The sequence below is a fragment of the Pseudophryne corroboree genome, chromosome 2 (genome assembly GCF_028390025.1).
Source record: "Pseudophryne corroboree isolate aPseCor3 chromosome 2, aPseCor3.hap2, whole genome shotgun sequence".
NCBI classification, from domain to species: domain Eukaryota; kingdom Metazoa; phylum Chordata; class Amphibia; order Anura; family Myobatrachidae; genus Pseudophryne; species Pseudophryne corroboree.
The window spans coordinates 257889795-257913899 of record NC_086445.1 but is presented as its reverse complement, the minus strand read 5'-3'; the positions used below and the strand labels follow the sequence as shown (position 1 = coordinate 257913899).

Here is a 24105-nt window from a genome sequence, read left to right as displayed (position 1 = left end):
GCTGCCCGAGGGGTCTCGGCATTACAGCTTTGCCGAGCGGCTACTTGGTCAGGTTCAAACACTTTTGCAAAGTTCTACAAGTTTGATACCCTGGCTGAGGAGGACCTTGTGTTTGCTCATTCGGTGCTGCAGAGTCATCCGCACTCTCCCGCCCGTTTGGGAGCTTTGGTATAATCCCCATGGTCCTTACGGAGTCCCCAGCATCCACTAGGACGTTAGAGAAAATAAGATTTTACTTACCAGTAAATCTATTTCTCGTAGTCCGTAGTGGATGCTGGGCGCCCGTCCCAAGTGCGGACTTCTTCTGCAATGCTTGTATATAGTTATTGCTTAAATAAGGGTTATGTTGTGGTTGCATCAGGGTTGATCTGATGCTCAGTTGTTGTTCATACTGTTAACTGGGTAAATTTATCACGAGTGATACGGTATGATTGGTGTGACTGGTATGTGTCTTGCCCTGGATTCCAAAATCCTTTCCTTGTACTGTCAGCTCTTCCGGGCACAGTTTCTCTAACTGAGGTCTGGAGGAGGGACATAGAGGGAGGAGCCAGAACACACCAGAATCCAAATTCTTTCTTAAAGTGCCCTGTCTCCTGCGGAGCCCGTCTATTCCCCATGGTCCTTATGGAGTCCCCAGCATCCACTACGGACTACGAGAAATAGATTTACCGGTAAGTAAAATCTTATTATTCCAAGATACATGGGTGTCTTTTGATAATTAATTTTATTAGGTTTTAAGACCGTTAACAAGGAGAAAAAAAAATTACACATAAATAAGTGTGTTTTCCACGTGCCCCAGGATTATTAAATACATGTACTTTTAAATGGAATTTATGGAAGTATAGGCAAAGATTTTCATTCTATTAAAAAAAAAAAAAATTACACTATTTAAAACAAGTCATCTTAAGCCTTAAGGAGTTCTATTTCAATGAGTCTGTACTATTTATTTTTTATTTTTAATGGATCTCTGATACGTGCCAATCTTTGATATGGCATGGCAGATGTGATGTACTTGTCATTTTACGATAAGGGATTAAAACAGTTCTACATTTGCTTCTCAACTAAAAAGTTCTATGTATGTGCAACATACCCTAAAACAAAAATAAATAAGAAAATACACAGATAAAACAGAAGCACACGTCTTCATTATGATAACAAATTAAAAAATCAACTTACATCTTTATTACGAGGTGGGGTTTGCAGTTTCTGCTCCAGAACAGTCAACTTGTTGTCTATATGACCATTTATATCTGCATGAATGCCATCTGAAGACCGTTGTGAAGCTAGCTGTACAGTCTTGGCACGCAGTAGTTTTTGCAGGAGAAGATGTCCTGCCTCTCCTTTGGCTCCAATCGCTAATGGGTCACCATTTGCTTCACATTTTATGTCCTGACTACCAGGCAAACTTTCTTCTACAGACTCCTCTTTAAGAAGCTTGGTCAACTGAGTCCTTTCACCATTCTCAAGAGGAATAACTGGACTTCTAACAGTCTCTTGTCTAGTCATATCTTCTGCTTCCATACGATCTTCCTGAGATGTTGTATTTAGCTGTGGATCTCCAGTTTCATCAGGGCAAGACTGGCTACCAACTTCACTGGAAAATGCAATTTCTTTGGATTCCTTGGTGGAACTCTCAGAGTCCAAAAGCTCTGTTGTTTTAATAACTGGCATATCATTATGTTGAATGGCTGTTTCACCCTGTGTTGAGAGTACTGCACTGGAGGATGACGATTCATTTTGGCTTTCTGATGATTTCTGTACTAAGCTGCTTTGGACAGATTTGGCCATCAGCGAGTCAATGCTAGACTGTGAGGTCTTGACTTGCTCATCTGTGGATTTGTTATCTAGTTGCAAGGTTGTCAAAGGTCCAGAACATATAGCAGTGACTTCAGGAGGCTCCTTCTTTGGTTCCTGCAGACTTTCTAGATGTAACTGTGTATGCTGCTGGCGTAGCTGCTGCAAATGCATCTGGATCTGCTGCTGTAATTGAAGTTGTTTCTGTGGTGGTTGATGGAGCATTTGCTGTTTCAACTGTAGGATTTGTTGAACTTGCTGAATCTGATGAGGCTGAAGTTGCTGTAACTGTTTGTGTTGTTGTATTTGACTCTGTTTTAACTGTTGTATATGCTGTGGCTGTACCTCAGATGACTGCTGCAGTTGCGTTTGCTGTTGTATCTGTTGCTGTATTTTTTGCACTTGTACTAGATTTTGCTGCAGTTGAGATTTTGCCTTGTGGGATTGCTGTTGTGTCATTGTCTGTAGTGGTAGTTGTGTTTGGGGAAGCTGTAACTGCATTTGTACAGCTTGTTTCTGATTCGTTTGCGACTTCATTTGAAGCGGCGGCATTTGGTTTTGCGGATGTCCCATCTGCTGGATCAGTGAGTTTTGTGTGGGTGCTTGTTGGTGTAGCAGTTGTTGATGTATTTGGACATTTTGCAGTTGTTGAAACTGCATCTGAGCTTTGTTTTTGTTTGAAGTTTGCAACTGCTGAGATTGCTGAATGTGTTGCTGCATATTCGCAGGTTGGACTTGATGTGGAAACTGCTGCACTTGAGGTGTTTGATTCTGAAATGTTTGCATTTGATGAGATTGCTGGATCTGTTGTGTCTGTTGGAGTTGCTGCACTGTTTGGGACTGTGAACCTGGCTGCAATTGTGACACTTGTGTTTGTTGTTGGAGTAGCTGTTGTGTCTGTTGAACTTGTTGCAAAGACTGCTGAGAACTAATTTGCTGTGGCAACACTTGGAATGATAATGATTGCTGCTGTCCCTGTTGCAGCTGTAGGTGTTGAGCCTGCTGTATTTGATGCTGTTCAATTTTCTGTTGTTGCATCAGACTGTGTTCTATTTGTTGGGTTGTTTCAGTCTCCTGCAATTCTGGTATTTGGTCAATGTGTTGCATTTTCTCTGTTTGTTGTGGATGCTGTATCTCTTGCTGCTCCTGTTCTACTTTTTGTTGTAGTGGAGGCTGAAGAAGTGGTGGCGAGTGAGTCATGTCCTGTTGCATTTCATTTTGTTGCTTTGTCTTTTCCACCTGTGGAGATTGTTGCACTCTTGCTTGTGGCACTTGCATATGATGATGTACTTGAGACGCACTTTGTTGCAGATGCGTCATCTGGTGTTGCTTAACTTGTTGTGTTAATTTCAGTTGTGGCTGTGTCTGTTGCAATAACTGTTGCTGTGTTTGCAACAATTGTTGCATCTGTTGTTGTTGCTGCTGTGTTTGCTGAACTGTTTGCACCTGCTGCTGTTTTTGCTGCAATTGTTGAAGTTGCATCTGCTGTTGTGCTTGTTGCAAGAGTTGCAATTGTTGTTGTTGTTGTGTTTGCTGCAAGAGTTGAAGCTGTGGCATCTGTTGAATCTGCTGCTGTTGTGTTTGCTGCAAGAGTTGCAGCTGCTGTGGCATCTGTGGAATTTGCTGTTGTGTCTGCTGCATTTGTTGGAGCTGCTGCTGCTGCATTTGGAGTTGCTGCGTTTGCTGCATTTGTTGGAGCTGCTGCTGTTGCTGCGTTTGCTGCATTTGTTGGAGCTGCTGCTGTTGCTGCGTTTGCTGCATTTGTTGGAGCAACTGCTGCTGTTGCTGCTGCGTTTGCTGGAGCTGCTGCTGCTGGGATTGTGTCTGCTGCAACTGCTGAAGCTGCTGCTGTTGGGATTGCGATTGCTGCAACTGCTGGAGCTGCTGCTGTTGGGACTGCGACTGCTGCAACTGCTGGAGCTGCTGCTGTTGGGATTGTGACTGCTGCAACTGCTGGAGCTGCTGCTGTTGGGATTGCGACTGCTGCAACTGCTGCTGCTGGGATTGCGACTGCTGCAACTGCTGGAGCTGCTGCTGTGTCTGTTGCAACTGTTGAAGCTGCGGCTGCTGCAACTGCTGAAGCTGCTGTGACTGCTGAAGCTGCTGCTGCTGTGACTGCTGAAGCTGCTGCTGCTGTGACTGCTGCTGCTGTGACTGCTGCAACTGCTGGAGCTGTGTCAGTGGCAACTGCTGGAGCTGTTGCGTTTGTTGCATTTGTTGAATCTGCTGTTGAGTTTGCTGCAACTGTGGAACTGACTGAAGCTGCTGTGTTTGCTGCAACTGCTGAATATGCTGCTGCTGTGTTTGCTGCAACTGCTGAAGCTGCTGCTGTAGCTTCTGCTGTGTTTGCTGAAACTGCTGAGGTGTTTGCTGCAACTGCTGTTGTGTTTGCTGCAACTGCTGTAGCTGTTGTTGTGTTTGCTGCAGTTGTTGCTGCGTTTGTTGCAGCTGTTGAGTCAGCTGCTGCTGTTGAGCTAGTTTCAACTGTTGCTGTAATTGTTGTTGCTGAGGTGTTTGCTGAATAGATTGCATTTGCTGCTGCTGCAATGGCTGTGCTTGTACCTGATGCACCTGTTGCTGTGGTTGCTGCAGTTGTGGCATTTGGTTCTGATGTACTTGTTGCTGTGTTTGCTGTAGATGCTGCATCTGCTGACGTACTTGCTGAAGCTGTTGCGGTACTTGCTGCATTTGATGTTGGACTAATTGTGTCTGCTGCAACTGATGCACTTGTTGCTTGGATTGTTGGGACTGTTGCACATGCTGCAACTGATGTTGAGCTTGTTGATTTTGAAGGGGCTGTTGTAGTTGATGCTGAACTTGCTGCACTTGTATCGGGTGTTGCTGCATTTGTGTTGGTTGAGGTTGCCCCTGTTGTATTTGCTGGGCTTGTTGTATCTGAACCTGTTGTGGTTGTTGCAATTGTAGCTGCTGACTTTGTTGTGATTGTTGCAGCTGATGTTGTGGTACTTGCTGCTGCATCTGATACTGTGATGTCTGCTGGTGACTGGATGATACTGGTTGAGTCATTCTATACTGAGGCGGAGGTTGATGGGTCATATGTCTCAAACTTGTTGCAGTTTGTACATGTTGACCGGAAGCAGTTTCCTGTGTCTGACCAACACTATACCCCCTTCCCACTCCTGGAGATTTTAACAAGGAACTTTGATCCTGTTCAGTAACTTGCGGAGCTTCCATAGTGTGTTCTGGAGTTACTTTCTGTATAGTTCCAGAATGGCCTTCCTCAACATAGTTAGATTGCAACTGTTCAGTCCCAACAGATCCTGTTGGTCGAACTTGGAAAATGCCCCTGGATGGTGTCTGGCTGCCAGGTGGTCCATTAGAAATGACAGCATGGGGAGTTGCAGGCTGCACTGCAGGATCCTGTTGTGAGGCTTGTCTAAGAGCTTGGTTCTGAGCTTGTTGGTGCCGCTGAATCAAAATAGCCTGCAACTGTTGCTGCTGTTGTGGTGTCAAGTGTCGCAACTGTGGATTCTTTGCAATTATCCCCTGGAGCTGTGCTCTTATCTGAGCCATGAGTGGGGAGTTCTGCATGGTCATTAGATTAGCAGCATATGGTGCCTGTTGACCACTTAGAATTGGTCTTTGCTGTCCCAATGGATGCTGCAAATTTTGCCCTAAATTATCTTTGGCTTGATCATTACCCTGTGCCTGTACTGGAATTCTCTGTATCTGAATCACATTTTGTTGCTGTGATGTTGTAGGAGTAACATGTGTGTTATCTTGACTGAGAGGATGTTGAGGAGTGCTTGGAAGTTCTGGCCTCAACAGTGTGCCAAGACTTCGAAGATTTTGTTGCTGGGGAGAAAGAATAATACTGTGCTGTTGCTGTCTTACAGACTGTTGCAACGGACTTGCTGAATCATATGGAGTCTGTTCTTGATCAGACGACTGATTTAACTGCTGTCCTTCTTCTGCAGTTCCTGAAGGTGGTAAATCTGTTTCCTGGTTCAATACATTATGGCTAATCTGCTTCTGAGACTGCTGATCAGTCGACTCTTGGATCTCTGGGCTGCAGATTGCCTGCTGATCTCGTTGCGGCCCTTGTGTGTCTGTACCTTCTTGAACCAATGGGCCATCAGTAATGTTTGAATCCTTGATACTAAATATCTGCTGTGTATGAATATTTTGAGGATTAACAGGGAGATTTTGGTTTGCAGGATGGATTTGTCCTGCTAGAGGTTGCTGAGATACTGTATTGCTCCCTTGACTTAATACAGTCTGCTGATGTAAATGAGACATTCCTATCAAATTCTGCTGACTTTGTGACAAAACTAAGCGAGGTCCTATTAAATTTTGTGGTTGAGCAATTGGCGATGAACCCAAAACTCTCTGCTGTTGTTGAGCAATCAAAATGTGTCTTTGAGTTGTGTGATGTTGTAAAACAGATGCCTGAGGGTGACCCACAATGGTCTGTGGAGTTTGAGAAGGGGATTGCTGTACCACCAACCCATGGGTATTTCCCATAAGACCATGCTGTTTTGTCAACACTGTTTGAGACACATTGTTTTGAGGGGAAAGTGGAAAACTCTGGTGCTGTTGCTGCTGATGTTTTTGTGCCAGCTGCATTCTCTGCTGTTGAAGCTGATGCTCTTGGATCATCCTTTGTTCAGCCGTGAGACCCTGTAGTGCTGGTGTGGTTGAATAAAAGCCACTGGATGTTCCAGGAAGTGCTGCATTATTTCCCTGAGCTTGATGTTGCTGGGGTATTGACTTCACATACGGGGCACCCTGCTGTGCTTGCATGGCTAAACCTGGCTGCAGACCACGCAGATTTCCAGCCTGTCCAACAAGCTGGTTGTGTGGCATAGAAGAAGTTTGTTGAATACTGTGTCCACCGGCAATTGGACCTGGAGCCTTTGTGAGGACACGGGAGTTCTGGTTTGGACTGACAGGAAGGACACCACAGCTTTGCTGTTGTTGCTGTTGCTTGTTCCGATATTCTGTCATTAGGTTTGTGTGTTCCTTCTGCTGCTTACGAACCTGAAAATAAAGAAATTAAAGGATTTTTAAAAAAAACAGAAAAAAAAGTCTGCCTTAGAAGCTTTTTTGTTCATTAAAATTATATATTAATGATATTTATTAAAGCACCATCTGTCAATGATAGAGACACTAACAGTTACAAATCTAAATTAAAGTTGACTGCACAACCATCCATCGCTAAACCAGATCTGTCAATGCAGGCTGAAATTCTAGCAAGGTGGACAGAAAGACTGATTCAGACTACATGGCTGAAACACACTGCTTCCCAATTTAGCATAAGATGACTATTTTCATACCTGGTCCAGTTGCTTCTGAATCTTGCTTTGCTGCTCAGTAACTAGTTTTAGCTTCTCTGCATCTGCCTCTGGAAACTCCCGTCCAGCTTTCTTGGCTGTTCTCTGCTTAGCACACAGAGCTTTGCGGGACTTGCGGTGCACCCCGATTTGCTCCTCCAGTACTTTCAGTTGCATCTGTAAGAGCTGCTGAGTGTGAAAGAGCCAATCTTCATACTGACGCTGATCAGCTTCATCTATATAAATAGAAAAATGGTTTGTAATACAATATATCAAAACGGATTAAGCTGGAGAGCACCCCCCACTCCAAACATTCACATTCAATGCTAACATAATGCCCACATTTTATTTTATTTTTTAAATGTAGTAAGCCATTCAGTACTATAAAAATAATCATAGATACAGGAGCTGTTCATGTTTTACTTTATATGAAATTGTCAGAGAAGCAGGGGAGGTAGATGGCATTACCAATCATACCTATGCTGCAAGTTTTGATCTTGCCAACCTAAGTACATTACAAAAACAAACATTTTTAAGTCAGTAAAATTAAACTGAAGAGGAAGCAGTATAGTAAAAATACGTACTGATCACTCCCTGCACAAATACAGGAGGGTTGGGACGAGGTTGAGTTGGGTCTATAGTGCTTCTTTCCTGGGGGGGAAAAAAAAACCAGACCAGTTAGTCACACAACTGTCTAGCCAGCTGACCATGACTCTCTATCTACGCAACTAAACACATTTTATTCTATCGGCCCAGTTCAGTCTGCTACCCAATGTTAGCAATGTGCTTATAATGCTTTTGCTGGTTTGCACACACAGCGAAAGGCATAGGTGTCGGAACATGGGGATAGGTTGCCAGTCAATGTACTGGGTCGCTGGGCAGTGTGAAGAGATAATCCCCTTTCTGGCTGGGTTGCTCCGCTTCCTGCCTCCCCTACAACTCTTCTCACCCTGCCTCCAGGGCCCTCCCCCACCCTGCACCAAACCCCAAGCCCTAACAGTGTGTGGTTATTTACTGTAGGCTGGCCCCACCTCTGGAACCAGCCCTGTGCCCTTCTCACATACCACTTCATACGTTCCTCCCCTTTTCTCCTCTCCCCCCTTCAGATAGATAGAAAAATCTCTCTCTCAGGTAGGTGGTGTGGTAAGTCCAGCTGCCGCTGAATGGTTTGACAGTCAGTAATTTAGGGGCGCCAATATAAAATTATAGCTTGCCAACTAGTTGGCTGGTTGGAATGATAATCTGGTAGTGTGTGGGAGCAAACGATAGTCATTCGTTTGCTTCCAAACGCCTAAAAATGGTTGGTCAACTAGTTGGGAAAATCAAGGTTTGCTTTTTCCCAACTAATCGTTCTAGTGTATGACTGAACAATAAGTATGCGGACACTGACCACTAGTGTCCGCCTTTTTTCACAGCAGCCCGCATCCTGCCACAATTGCCGGCAGCAATGGGCCTCCTGTCATCAGCCCAACAGCACTTTCAAAGTCTCCCCTGCCTGGACGCCCGCACAGCAGCACAATCTGCCGTGTCCCCACTAATTCTTAGAAGCAGCACCTTTACCGTCCTGTAGTTCTCTCTCACTGTCACCATGCTGTAGTTCTCCCTCACCCTGTCACCATACTGTAGTTCTCCCTCACCCTGTCACCACACACCATGCAGTAGTTCTCCCTCACCCTGTCACCACACACCATGCTGCAGTTCTCCCTCACCCTGTCACCACACACCATGCTGTAGTTCTCCCTCACCCTGTCACCACACACCATGCTGCAGTTCTCCCTCACCCTGTCACCACACACCATGCTGTAGTTCTCATTCACCGTTACCATACACCATGCTGTAGTTCTCCCTCACCCTGTCACCACACACCATGCTGTAGTTCTCCCTCACCCCTTCACCACACACCATGCTGTAGATCTCCCTCACCCTGTTACCATACACCATGCTATAATTCTCCCTCATACGGTCACCATACTGTAGTTCTCCCTCACCCTACCACCATACTGTAGTTATCCCTCACCCTATCACCATACATACACCATACTGTAGAACTCCCTATCACTCACCACACACCATGCTGTAGTTCTCCCTCACCCTGTCACCACACAACATGCTGTAGTTCTCCTTCACCCTGTTACCATACACCATGCTGTAGTTCTCCCTCACCCTATCATACTGTAGTACTCCCTCACAGTCACCACACAATCCTGTAGTTCTCCCTCACCCTGTCACCACACACCATCCTGTAGTTCTCCCTCACCCTGTCACCACACACCATCCTGTAGTTCTCCCTCACCCTGTCACCACACACCATCCTGTAGTTCTCCCTCACCCTATCATACTGTAGTACTCCCTCACACAGTCACCACACACAATCCTGTAGATCTCCCTCACCCTGTCAACACACAACATGCTGTAGTTCTCCTTCACCCTGTCACCACACACCATCCTGTAGTTCTCCCTCACCCTGTCACCACACACCATCCTGTAGTTCTCCCTCACCCTATCATACTGTAGTACTCCCTCACACAGTCACCACACACAATCCTGTAGATCTCCCTCACCCTGTCAACACACAACATGCTGTAGTTCTCCTTCACCCTGTTACCAAACACCATGCTGTAGTTCTCCCTCACACGGTCGCCATACTGTAGTTCTCCCTCACACGGTCACCACACACCATCCTGTAGTTCTCCCTAACCCTATCACCATACACCATACTGTAGTTCTCCCTCACCCTGTCACCACACACCATCCTGTATTTCTCCCTCCCCCTGTCACCACACACCATCCTGTAGTTCTCCCTCACCCTATCACCACACACCATCCTGTAGTTCTCCCTCACACCGATTCCACACACCGTCCAGTAGTACTCTCTCACCCTGTCACCACACACCATCCTGTAGTTCTCTCTCACCCTGTCACCACACACCAACCTGTAGTTCTCCCTCACACAGATACCACACACCGTCCAGTAGTTCTCCCTCACACAGCACTTGCCACATTTACTTACTTGTGTAGCTCCAGCTGGCACTTGTGTGGCGGACTCCGTTGGACCAGGAACTCCTAGTCTTTGAGCAAGAAGGGAAACCTGTTGCCTAGAGAAAAAAAAAAAAAAGATTTTGTAGTAAAGTAAAATAGACCAGTTTTTTATTATTACTAAAAAAATATGGTCAGATTCTTTTAGCAAAAAAAGAAAGCTGCAATAATAAAATTAAAATGGGAAAACCACTGGTTAATGAATAAATATTTTAAAATCACACTCATTAATTTATTGGAAACATGAATATTGCTTATTTCATGTTTTTATTTATATTTAATATTATTCCAGAGTTCCAACATTTTCATAACAGACTTTTAATACACTGGAAAATACAATGGGATTTTCAGGTATCCAGAAACGTTCCATACCTGTTAATGCCTGGAGTAACGGCGATGCTACCCTGGGCCATCACCTTTTTTATACCCTTCAAAGCAACCATCTTTGCTTTGGCAATAGGATCCATAATGTCCTCTGCTGCAAATGTATCAAGATCTGCAATCAAAGAAAGAAAAAATTAAAAAATGAAAACCTGTTTATGCTATAATGTAATCTTAAAGCTCAGTAAATCACAGATAAGAGTGGCAATTATCTGGACTCTATGGGAACCAAAAGAATCCACTGATGCATTTATTGATGGTACATAAGCCCATAAAAACGACATTTTAAAATAAAATGAGGGGAAAAAAACAAACGTACAGTTGCTGTAAACACAAGTTCAATTAGCCAAACAAACTGATTATTTGAATTACCCCTGGTACCAATTAGTTTATATAACTGGAGTTCTTTTGTACCAGATTACCATTTAAATTGAACCTTCCAGAATAAATGTGTATTATCACTACCAGCAAATAAAATGTTCACAACCAAAAGTAGAAAACTTCCACATGTCCAGTAAAATACTTACAGTATACTTTTAGGAGAAAATAGGATTTTGGTACTTACCAGGTAAATCCTTTTCTTTGAATCCATAGGGGGCACTGGAGTACTCTTGGGATATGGACGGCTTCCGCAGGAACAGGGCACTGAATATTTAAATTTAGAACACTCCACCCCTCCATATCCCAGAGTACCTCAGTGTTTTTTCTGTGCTCATTGTAGCAACAAGGCTTGTGTGGCTTATCCACACTTCTTTTGAATATATTTTTATTTTTATTATATTTTTGATTTTTCTTTTTTTCACTTTACCACATCCCTTCCCCCCTTCCAAAAGGCGAGGGTCCGGGATAGTGGAAGCTGCTACAAGCAGCTGTGGCGTGTCGGTCCTCACTAAAGAGCACACTCACAGCCAAGTGCAGACATCCTGCAGAAAAGGCTGGACGGTGCTTGCAGAGAAGCCCCGTCATAGACTCACCACAGGAGTCCAGGTATGTTGGACGACGGGCCCGCTGTGTGGGGACAATGTTTCTGAGAGGGTCGGCCGCCGCAATGTAAGCCGCCCACCGCCGCTGTTTAATGCCCCGCCGCTCAGAGCCGCGCCGCCCGTAGGTCTTTCATTCATAGAGACGCTTCACGCTGTCCGTTTCCCGGCGCCCGCTGGCCGTCCCCCCTCCATATCCCAGAGTACTTCAGTGTTTTTTACGGAGCCGAACAGGAACTATAGAGAGGTTGCCAATGGAGAATTACATATAACATAACGGACAACAATAAAGTTGACACATAACGTTACTGACAACTAAACAGTTGACAACATAACCGATAGAACTTGATAATTTGAACCAGTCGGTGAGTGAGTGTGTGTTACCATAAGATCGCCTGAACTTACCACAAACCAGGTAAAACTGCTCTGGGTGGGCGTCCAGTGCCCCCTATGGATTTAAAGAAAAGGATTTACCTGGTAAGTACCAAAATCCTATTTTCTTTTTCATCCACTAGGGGTCACTGGAGTACTCTTGTGACGTACCAAAGCTTCCCCCGTGGGCGGGAGAGCTGTTTGGCACCTGTAACACTAGGCAGCCAAAGCTAGATGCTGATGCCGCAAATGTATCAAACTTGTAAAAACGCACAAACGTGTGCACTGAAGACCATGTAGCCGCACGGCAAAGCTGCGTCGTAGAAGCTCCACGACCAGCTGCCCATGAAGTTCCCACAGAACGTGTGGAATGAGCTGTTACTGATGTAGGCGGCTGTAACCTAGCATGAAGGTAAGCCTGACGTATGGTCAGTTTTATCCATCTGGATAAGGTCTGCTTAGAAGCTGGCCAACCCATCTTGGCAGCATCATAGAGAACAAACAACGTATCCGTCTTACGAACTGTAGACGTTCGGGATACATAAACGCGTAGTGCGCGTACCACATTTAAAGTTCCAGAATCTCCTGTTAACACAGGAACTACTATTGGTTGATTGATGTGAAAAGATGACACTACCTTTGGTAAGAAAGCGGGATTCGTCCGAAGTTCCGCTCTGTCATCATGAAATACCAAATACGGTGGCTTGCATGACAAGGCACCCAAATCTGAAACACGCCTTGCCGAAGCTAAGGCTAGGAGAAAAAAAATTTCCACGTGAGAAACTTAATATCCACTTGTTGTAAGGGTTCAAAATATGAAGACTGTAAGAAATCTAAAACCAGATTCAAGTCCCATGGCGCTGTAGGTGGAATGAATGGAGGCTGTACTCTGAGGACACCCTGCAGAAAAGTGTGTACCGACGGCAATAGAGCCAATCGTCTTTGAAAGTAAATTGACAACGCAGATACCTGCACAATATCACTTGGTGATGTTCGGCCCAATTGAGGATTCGAGCTACTTCCCGCATTGCCATGCGGCTTCTTGTTCCTCCTTGTTTGTTGATGTACGCGACCGCCGTCGCGTTGTCTGACTGCACCTGAACAGTCTGAGACCGAAGCATGTGTACTGCTTGTCGTAATGGATTGTAAATTGCCCGGAGTTCCAGGACATTTATAGACAGCAAACTTTCGTGATCCGCCCAGAGACCCTGGAGCTGACAATTTTGAACTACAGCTCCCCAACCTCTGACACTCGCGTCCGTCGTTAGAATTATCCAATTCCAGGAGCCGAACCGTTTCCCTGCGGTTAGATTGTGTACTTTGAGCCACCAGAGTAGAGATACCCTTGCCCGTGGCGACAACCTCACCCTGTGGTGAATCTGCAGATGCGAGCCCGACCACTGAGCGAGCACATCCAGTTGAAATGGACGTGAGTGAAATCTTCCGAACTGAAGCGCTTCAAAGGCCGCCACCATTGTGCCTAAGAGGCGAATGTACAAATGTACCGAGACTGTGCGTGGCTTGAGCACTAATTGTACCAGACGACGAATAATCTTTACTTTCTGTTCTGGTAGGTAAATTCTTTGATTTACCGTATCGAGAATCATACCTAGGAATTGAAGTCGTTGAGACGGAATTAGATGTGATTTCTTGAAGTTGACAATCCAACCGTGGTGAACCAGTACATTGTACGTTAGCAACGCATGTTGGAGGAGCATCTGTTGAGACGAAGCTTTGATGAGCAGATTGTCTAAGTACGGAACTATTGTCACTCCCAGGGATCTGAGATGAGCTATCATCACAGACATCACTTTGGTGAATACCAGAGGCGCTGACGAGAGGCCAAACGGTAGAGCCTGAAATTGGTAATGGTTCTGCCGTATTGCAAAACGCAAGAACATCTGATGAGGTGGCCAAATCGGAATGTGTAAGTACGCATCCTTGAGATCTAGCGCAATCATGAATTCCTGTGGCTCTAAACATGCAATTACTGACCGCAGAGATTCCATCTTGAATCTGTAGTAAGTGACGTACTGATTGAGACCCTTTAAGTTCAATATTGGCCTGATGGAGCCATCCGGCTTCGGTACCACAAACAGACTGGAATAATAACCCTGACCTTGTTGTTGTACCGGGACCTGAATCAAAACTGCTGAATCCAGCAGGGACTGAATGGCAATTTGCAGAACCGCCCTCTTGTCGTCCGAGAGAGGCAGTCCTGTCTTGAAAAACCGCAGTGGCGGAAGACAGTCGAACTCTATTTTGTAACCTTTTAACACTAAATTGCGGATCCACCCATCTGTGGATGTCTGGAACCACGCCAAATGGAACGTCTGAAGGCGTGCTCCCACAATTGGAGATCCGAGATGGGCTGGAAGCCCGTCATGCCACTGGCTTGTCGGTGACCTTAGCGTCCTGACGACTGGTGTTGGTTTGTTGGAAACCACGTCCTCGACCTAGTCTACCAGGCGTGGCTGTTCCTCTGCCACGCCCGCGAAAGGGCTGAGGTCTAAAGGATTTGAACGCAGGTCCAGAGTATCTCCGTCTTGGTACCGTTGGAGGCAATGGTAAGAAAACAGACTTTCCTCCCGTGGCCTCAGAAATACGTTTGTCCAATTCAGGACCAAACAACTTCTCGCCACCGTAAGGTAACGCCTCTATACCTCTATTGACCTCTGCCTCCGTATGCCAAGAACGCAGCCAGAGTGCTTGTCGTACTGTAACCAGTGACGATGAAATGCGAGAAGTGAGCTGACAGACGTCAGTAGAAGCTGTACATAGATACTCCGCAGCCTCACAGATTTGATCAGCCAGAAGTATAAGGTGATCGTCATATAGGGCAGACTTGAGTTCTGTTATCCATACTATGAGCGCCTTAGTGACCCAAATGCCAACCAACCCAGGTCTCAGCAGCACTCCTGCTGCTATATACATGGACTTTAGCATAGTTTCTATTTTGCGGTCTGAAGGGTCTTTAAGCGTAGTAGCAGTTGGCACTGGTATGGTTAATTTCTTTGTAAGTTTTGACACAGACGAATCAACCATTGGCGGATTCTCCCATGTACATGTCACAGAGTCTGGAAACGGGTAACTAGACTTAAATCTGTGAGGTATAGAAAACCGTTTATCTGGATTCTTTCGTGTTTCTACTAATATCTTATTAAGAGACTCCGAAACAGGAAAACACATTGGAGATCTCTGTCGTTCAGTAAATACGACTTCATAATTTGTCAGAGGCTCCTCAGTTTCTGTAAACTTCAGAGACTGACGCACCGCTCTGATGAGATTATCAATGCCTGGGCTGTTAAAATCATCACTATCTGACTGCTGGTCCACTTCGCCCTCCTCACCCTCCTCCGCAGTGAGGTCTGGCATGGAATCGTCAGAATGCAACATAGCAGAAACTGGTAAATCATAAGACACATGAAATTTATCCCGTCTACCCAAAATGGATTTAAACTTTTGGCAAGGCTGAGACGCCTCCGGTAGATCTGGCGGTCTCACCCTAAACTCAGATCTTGCCGCTCTTGTCGAGAGGAGGCCAATTCTGATTGCAACCCAGCCAGTACATTGGCTAGCATCTCCCATGGAGGGTCCGGGGAAGAAACTGGCTTTAAAACCAGAGCAGAAATTGTATTCGTAGCAGAATTCACAAAACATACTGTACATGTGGTAGATCCATCCGGTAACACACTGTTACAGACATTGCAGTAAAACTGCTTTTTAGTTTTTGCTGGTGCCTTACTCATTATGCAGACAGACAATACAATATACAAAGACAGACAACTTGCACGACTCAGTAAAATAGTACTAAGGTGTGTGTGATATATATATCTGGCCAAGTGCAGTACACGTGGCCAGTACTATGAAATGTGATCCCAAATTCCCACTAACACCCCTGCGCCTCCGGTGGAGTAGAGATGTAGGACAGGAACGTTCTGGAATCACAACAGGAAGAACAGGAAGCATGGTTAAAATGGCCCCCAAGTAATGCTTACACTTATAATCACAGTACAGGTTATAATCTTTTGAAACAGATATATAACCTGGGATAGTGGTAATAAAAGCCTAATAGCCTATGCTTTTCTTATAATCTATGCAGCCTAGCATACTGCTGCTGCTTTCCCCCTCGTGCAGCTGCGTGTGCTGAGCTTCTCCCCCCCCGCCCTGTGTGCTCCGTGTACTGGAACACCAGGAGGAGCCGGGGAACGGGTAGCGGTAGCCGGGGGAATGGGTAGCGGTAGCCGGGGGACGGCCAGCGGGCGCCGGGGAATGGACAGCGTGAAGTGGCTCTATGAGTGAAGCGTCTCTATGAATGAAAGACCTGCGGGTGGCGCGGCTCTGAGCGGCGGGGTATTAAGCAGTGGCGGCGGGCAGCTTACATTGCGGCGGGCGGCCCTCTCAGCAACAGTGTCCCCACTGCCGCCCCGTCGTCCAACATACCTGGACTCCTGTGGTGAGTCTATGACGGGGCTTCTCTGCAAGCACCGTCCAGCCTTTTTCTGCAGGATGTCTGCACTTGGCTGTGAGGGTGCTCTTTAGTGAGGACCGACACGCCACAGCTGCTTGTAGCAGCTTCCACAATCCCGGACCCTCGCCTTTTGGAAGGGGGGCAAGGGATGTGGTAAAGTGAAAAAAAGAAAAATCAAAAATATAATAAAAATATATTCAAAAGAAATGTGGATAAGCCACACAAGCCTTGTTGCTACAATGAGCACAGAAAAAACACTGAGGTACTCTGGGATATGGAGGGGTGGAGTGTTCTAAATTTAAATATTCAGTGCCCTGTTCCTGCGGAAGCCGTCCATATCCCAAGAGTACTCCAGTGACCCCTAGTGGATGAAAAACAAAGTAAGTATCAGAAAGAAAACACCCAAAAGAATACTGACACTTCTATCTATTGTATATATATATATATATATATATATATATATATATACATATACACACACACACACACACACATACATACACTGCTCAAAAAAATAAAGGGAACACTAAAATAACACATCCTAGATCTGAATGAACGAAATATTCTTATTAAATACTTTGTTCTTTACATAGTTGAATGTGCTGACAACAAAATCACACAAAAATTATCAATGGAAATCAAATTTATTAACCCATGGAGGTCTGGATTTGGTGTCACCCTCAAAATTAAAGTGGAAAACACACTACATGCTGATCCAACTTTGATGTAATGTCCTTAAAACAAGTCAAAATGAGGCTCAGTAGTGTGTGTGGCCTCCACATGGCTGTATGACCTCCCTACAACCCACACAAGTGGCTCAGGTAGTGCAGCTCATCCAGGATGGCACATCAATGCGAGATGTGGCAAGGTGGTTTGCTGTGTCTGTCAGCGTAGTGTCCAGAGCATGGAGGCGCTACCAGGAGACAGGCCAGTACATCAGGAGACGTGGAGGAGGCCATAGGAGGGCAACAACCCAGCAGCTGGACAGCTACCTCCGCCCTTTGTGCAAGGAGGAACAGGAGGAGCACTGCCAGAGCCCTGCAAAATGACCTCCAGCAAGCCACAAATGTGCATGTGTCTACTCAAACGATAAGAAACAGACTCCATGAGGGTGGTATGAGTGCCCGACATCCACAGGTGGGGGTTGTGCTTACAGCCCAACACCGTGCAGGACGTTTGGCATTTGCCAGAGAACACCAAGATTGGCAAATTCACCACTGGTACCCTGTGCTCTTTACAGATGAAAGCAGGTTCCCACTAAGCACATGTGACAGACGTGACAGAGTCTGGAGACGCTAAGGAGAACGTTCTGCTGCCTGCAACATCCTCCAGCATGACCGGTTTGGCAGTGGGCCAGTAATGGTGTGGGGTGGCATTTCTTTGGGGGGCCGCACAGCCCTCCATGTGCTCTCCAGAGGTGGCCTGACTGCCATTAGGTACCGAGAGGAGATCATCAGACCCCTTGTGAGACCATATGCTGGTGCGGTTGGCCCTGGGTTCCTCCTAATGCAAGACAATGCTAGACCTCATGTGGCTGGAGTGTGTCAGCAGTTCCTGCAAGATGAAGGCATTGATGCTATGGAGTGGCCCGCCCGTTCCCCAGACCTGAATCGAATTGAGCACATCTGGGACATAATGTTGCACCAGACTGTCCAGGAGTTGGTGGATGCTTTAGTCCAGGTCTGGGAGGAGATCCCTCAGGAGACCATCCGCCACCTCATCAGGAGTATGCCCAGGCATTGTAGGGAGGTCATTCAGGCACGTGGAGGCCACACACACTACTGAGCCTCATTTTGACTTGTTTTAAGGACATTACATCAAAGTTGGATCAGCATGTAGTGTGTTTTTCCACTTTAATTTTGAGGGTGACTCCAAATCCAGACGTCCATGGGTTAATAAATTTGATTTCCATCGATATTTTTTGTGTGATTTTGTTGTCAGCACATTCAACTATGTAAAGAACAAAGTATTTAATAAGAATATTTCATTCATTCAGATCTAGGATGTTTTATTTTAGTGTTCCCTTTATTTTTTTGAGCAGTGTGTATATGTATATATATATATATGTATATGTGTATGTGTATATATGTATATGTGTGTGTATATATATATATATATATATATATATATATATAGCTGCTGCGGGCGGATCGGCACTCACCTAGCTGGTGATTTAATGCTCCGGTGCCCTCTGGAGATCCATTTCCATAGGCGACTCTGTTACATTCAGCGGCACTCGGAGACTTGTGCAATATCATAAAAAGTGCTTTAATGAGTCATAGTGACAATCTGCATACCAACGTTTCGGGGCGTGACCACCCCTTTGTCAAGGTTTGCTCACCTTGACAAAGGGGTGGTCACGCCCCGAAACGTTGGTATGCAGATTGTCACTATGACTCATTAAAGCACTTTTTATGATATTGCACAAGTCTCCGAGTGCCGCTGAATGGAACAGAGTCGTACGTACATATATATATATGCTGTAGAGTGCCTCTCTTTAATTATAATATAATGATTTGCAGATATTAGTCATAAGATATAGAATAGTATAGGACTGTTACAGTTTCTCCTATACTTATGGATAGGCTGACAGTTTGTCTCTATATGGTGTTAAGCTTAACATAACACTGTCCGGTTGTCTCCTGCTATATATGGTGCTCTATTTATTGTTGGCTGCGGCTGAATCATCTGTACATGTATATATTTCCGCAGCTTGGTCGGGTCTCCATGGTGATGGGACGTCACTAAATGTTACTCCACGCCTCCCTCTGATGCCGGGTCGCCGGCGCGGGTGCGCGCCAATGACGTCATCGGGTCCCTGTGGGTGCCGTGGAAGCAAGTGCACGAGGTGTGGGTAAAGTATAAATGTTTTATGTTTTGTATGTTGCAGTTGGTCTTGATAAAAGGGCAGAAGCCCTGAAACGTTGACTACTTAACTGTGTCTGCGTGTTTGTGAAGCCTCTTAGAGTGCCAGCTTATTTTTGTTCTAGTGCATACTCTACTTGAGCAGGGCACCGGAGCATTTATTATATTAACCCTTGGAGTGCTGGACGCAGTTTTGACTTTTATTCGTGCTTTTCTGGAAGTTTCCAGTAAGGATTGTCCGGGCACCCAGTGTGTGGTACACTATCTTTGCCTCAAGATTTCTTGCAGTTTTTAACAGTACATTGGCTGGAATAGCATGTCTTCAGCTGATCCAATACTGGGCTACAGTAATATTGCATCACCGGTAGGAGAAGGATTAAGCCTCACTGACACAGAAGCGGAGGCTATCCTATTTACAGACAAATTGGAGGATGCATGTGGAGGAGAGACGGTAGAACAGATTTTTGTTGCTTTGAACAGACTAAAGAAAAGGGAAATTTACTTTTATTTTCACGGAGTTACTCTATCTGATTATTATAGAGATAAGAAAATTCCTCGCGGTTTCAGCGTTCGAAATATTCCTACAATTGGACGTCATAATCCAGATTTTTGCCAACGTTGGGCTGCAGTTTTAAATAAATGCTCATACGATCTGATTCTCCTGGTTATAGAGGAATCCCGTAGAGAACTACTTCTAGCCAGAGAGAAAATCACCAAATTTGATGCAAGTCACTCTGCAGTAATTGAGGTTGAAACCTCACAAGAGTTACTGAATAAATTAACCACGGATATAGAGAAATATCGCCTTGACCTCATCCAATTCAAGAAAACCAAGCGTAATACTGTAGACAGAGATTATTTGGAAAAATAAGATCTTACTTACCGATAAATCTATTTCTCGTAGTCCGTAGTGGATGCTGGGACTCCGTCAGGACCATGGGGATTAGCGGCTCCGCAGGAGACAGGGCACAAAAATAAAAGCTTTAGGACTAGGTGGTGTGCACTGGCTCCTCCCCCTATGACCCTCCTCCAAGCCTCAGTTAGGATACTGTGCCCGGACGAGCGTACACAATAAGGAAGGATTTTGAATCCCGGGTAAGACTCATACCAGCCACACCAATCACACCGTACAACCTGTGATCTGAACCCAGTTAACAGTATGACAAACGTAGGAGCCTCTGAACAGACGGCTCACAACAATAACAACCCGATTTTTTTGTAACAATAACTATGTACAAGTATTGCAGACAATCCGCACTTGGGATGGGCGCCCAGCATCCACTACGGACTACGAGAAATAGATTTATCGGTAAGTAAAATCTTATTTTCTCTGACGTCCTAGTGGATGCTGGGACTCCGTCAGGACCATGGAGATTATACCAAAGCTCCCAAACGGGCGGGAGAGTGCGGATGACTCTGCAGCATCGAATGAGAGAACTCCAGGTCCTCTTTAGCCAGGGTATCAAATTTGTAGAATTTTACAAACATGTTCTCCCCCGACCACGTAGCTGCTCGGCAGAGTTGTAATGCCGAGACCCCTCGGGCAGCCGCCCAAGATGAGCCCACCTTCCTTGTGGAATGGGCCTTGACAGATTTAGGCTGTGGCAGGCCTGCCACAGAATGTGCAAGTTGAATTGTGCTACAAATCCAACGAGCAATCGTCTGCTTAGAAGCAGGAGCACCTAGCTTGTTGTGTGCACACAGTATAAACAGCGAGTCAGATTTTCTGACTCCAGCCGTCCTTGAATATATATTTGCAATGCCCTGACAACGTCCAGCAACTTGGAATCCTCCAAATCGCTAGTAGCCGCAGGCACCACAATAGGCTGGTTCAGGTGAAACGCTGAAACCACCTTAGGCAGAAACTGAGGACGCGTCCGCAGTTCTGCCCTGTCCGAATGGAAAATCAGATATGGGCTTTTATACGATAAAGCCGCCAATTCTGACACTCTCCTGGCTGAAGCCAGGGCCAGTAGCATGGTTACTTTCCATGTAAGATATTTCAAATCCACCGATTTGAGTGGCTCAAACCAATGGGATTTGAGAAAATCCAAAACTACATTAAGATCCCACGGAGCCACTGGGGGCACAACCGGGGGCTGTATATGTAGTACTCCTTTTACAAAAGTCTGGACTTCAGGAACTGAAGCCAATTCTTTCTGGAAGAAAATCGACAGGGCCGAAATTTGAACCTTAATGGACCCTAATTTGAGGCCCATAGACAATCATGTTTGCAGGAAATGTAGGAATCGACCCAGTTGAAATTCCTCCGTCGGGGCCTTCCTGGCCTCACACCACGCAACATATTTTCTCCAAATGCGGTGATAATGTTGTGCAGTCACCTCCTTCCTGGCTTTTACCAGGGTAGGGATGACCTCTTCCGGAATGCCTTTTTCCCTTAGAATTCGGCGTTCAACCGCCCTGCCGTCAAACGCAGCCGCGGTAAGTCTTAGAATAGACACGGTCCCTGCTGAAGCAGGTCCCGTCTTAGAGGTAGAGGCCACGGATCTTCCGTGAGCATCTCCTGAAGTTCCGGGTACCAAGTTCTTCTTGGCCAATCCGGAGCCACGAGTATCGTTCTTACTCCCCTTTGCCGTATAATTCTCAGTACTTTTGGTATGAGAGGCAGAGGAGGAAACACATACACTGACTGGAACACCCACGGTGTTACCAGAGCGTCCACAGCTATTGCCTGAGGGTCTCTTGACCTGGCGCAATACCTGTCCAGTTTTTTGTTGAGGCGGGACGCCATCATATCCACCTTTGGTTTTTCCCAACGGTTCACAATCATGTGGAAGACTTCTGGATGAAGTCCCCACTCTCCCGGGTGTAGATCGTGTCTGCTGAGGAAGTCCGCTTCCCAGTTGTCCACTCCCGGAATGAACACTGCTGACAGTGCTATCACATGATCTTCCGCCCAGCGAAGAATCCTTGCAGCTTCTGCCATTGCCCTCCTGCTTCTTGTGCCGCCCTGTCTGTTTACGTGGGCGACTGCCGTGATGTTGTCCGACTGGATCAACACCGGCTGACCCTGAAGCAGGGGTTTTGCCAGACTTAGAGCATTGTAAATCGCTCTTAGCTCCAGTATATTTATGTGAAGAGACATCTCCAGGCTTGACCACACTCCCTGGAAGTTTCTTCCCTGTGTGACCGCTCCCCAGCCTCTCAGACTGGCATCCGTGGTCACCAGGACCCAGTCCTGTATGCTGAATCTGCGGCCCTCTAACAGATGAGCACTCTGCAACCACCACAGAAGAGACACCCTTGTCCGTGGAGACAAAGTTATCCGCTGATGCATCTGCAGATGCGATCCGGACCATTTGTCCAGCAGATCCCACTGAAAAGTTCGTGCGTGGAATCTGCCGAATGGAATCGCTTCGTAAGAAGCCACCATTTTTCCCAGGACTCTTGTGCATTGATGCACAGACACTTTTCCTGGTTTTAGGAGGTTCCTGACAAGTTCGGATAACTCCCTGGCTTTCTCCTCCGGAAGAAACACCTTTTTCTGAACCGTGTCCAGAATCATTCCCAGGAACAGCAGACGTGTCGTCGGGGTCAATTGAGATTTTGGAAAATTCAGAATCCACCCGTGCTGTTGCAGCACTACTTGGGTTAGTGCTACTACGTCCTCCAGCTGTTCTCTGGACCTTGCCCTTATCAGGAGATCGTCCAAGTAAGGGATAATTAATACGCCTTTTCTTCGCAGAAGAAACATCATTTCGGCCATTACCTTGGTAAAGACCCGAGGTGCCGTGGACAATCCAAACGGCAGCGTCTGAAACTGATAGTGACAGTTTTGCACCACGAACCTGAGGTACCCTTGATGTGAAGGGCAAATTGGGACATGCAGGTAAGCATCCTTGATGTCCAGGGACACCATAAAGTCCCCTTCTTTCAGATTCGCTATCACTGCTCTGAGTGACTCCATCTTGAACTTGAATTTTTGTATGTACAGGTTCAAAGATTTCAGATTTAGAATAGGTCTTACCGAGCCGTCCGGCTTCGGTACCACAAATAGTGTGGAATAATACCCCTTTCCCTGTTGTAGGAGGGGTACCTTGACTATCACCTGCTGAGAATACAGCTTGTGAATGGCTTCCAATACCGTCGCCCTGTCTGAGGGAGACGTTGGCAGAGCAGACTTTAGGAACCGGCGAGGGGGAGACTTCTCGAATTCCAACTTGTAACCCTGAGATACTACCTGCAGGATCCAGGGGTCCACCTGTGAGTGAGCCCACTGTGCCTGAAATTCTTGAGTCGACCCCCCCACCGCCCCTGAGTCCGCTTGTAAAGCCCCAACGTCATGCTGAGGGCTTTGCAGAAGCCGGGGAGGGCTTCTGCTCCTGGGAGGGAGCTGCTTGGTGCACTCTCTTACCCTTTCCTTTGCCTCGGGGCAGATATGACTGTCCTTTTGCCCGCTTGTTCTTATAGGAACGAAAGGACTGCGGCTGAAAAGACGGTGTCTTTTTCTGTTGGGAGGGGACCTGAGGTAAAAAGGTGGATTTCCCGGCTGTTGCCGTGGCCACCAAATCCGATAGACCGACCCCAAATAATTCCTCCCCTTTATACGGCAATACTTCCATATGCCGTTTGGAATCCGCATCACCTGACCACTGTCGCGTCCATAAACTTCTTCTGGCAGATATGGACATCGCACTTACTCTCGATGCCAGAGTGCAAATATCCCTCTGAGCATCTCGCATATAAAGAAAAGCATCCTTTAATTGCTCTATAGTCAATAAAATACTGTCCCTATCCAGGGTATCAATATTTTCAGTCAGGGAATCCGACCAAACCACCCCAGCACTGCACATCCATGCTGAGGCGATGGCTGGTCGCAGTATAACACCAGTATGAGTGTATATACTTTTCAGGGTAGTTTCCAGCCTCCTATCAGCTGGATCCTTGAGGG

General features: G+C 46.1%; 1 protein-coding gene across 4 annotated transcripts in view; it reads right to left on the bottom strand.

Annotated features, from left to right (window-relative positions):
- Positions 1-24105, bottom strand: part of KMT2D (lysine methyltransferase 2D) — a 381440-nt gene that overhangs the window by 104560 nt on the left and 252775 nt on the right. For all 4 annotated transcript variants that reach the window (XM_063952696.1, XM_063952698.1, XM_063952697.1 and 1 more), the window contains 5 exons: positions 10497-10620; positions 10099-10183; positions 7673-7739; positions 7092-7324; positions 1177-6795 (listed from right to left, as the gene is read on the bottom strand). In XM_063952696.1, the coding sequence (XP_063808766.1) occupies positions 1177-6795; positions 7092-7324; positions 7673-7739; positions 10099-10183; positions 10497-10620 (6128 nt within the window). The remainder of the gene's footprint in view (positions 1-1176; positions 6796-7091; positions 7325-7672; positions 7740-10098; positions 10184-10496; positions 10621-24105) is intronic.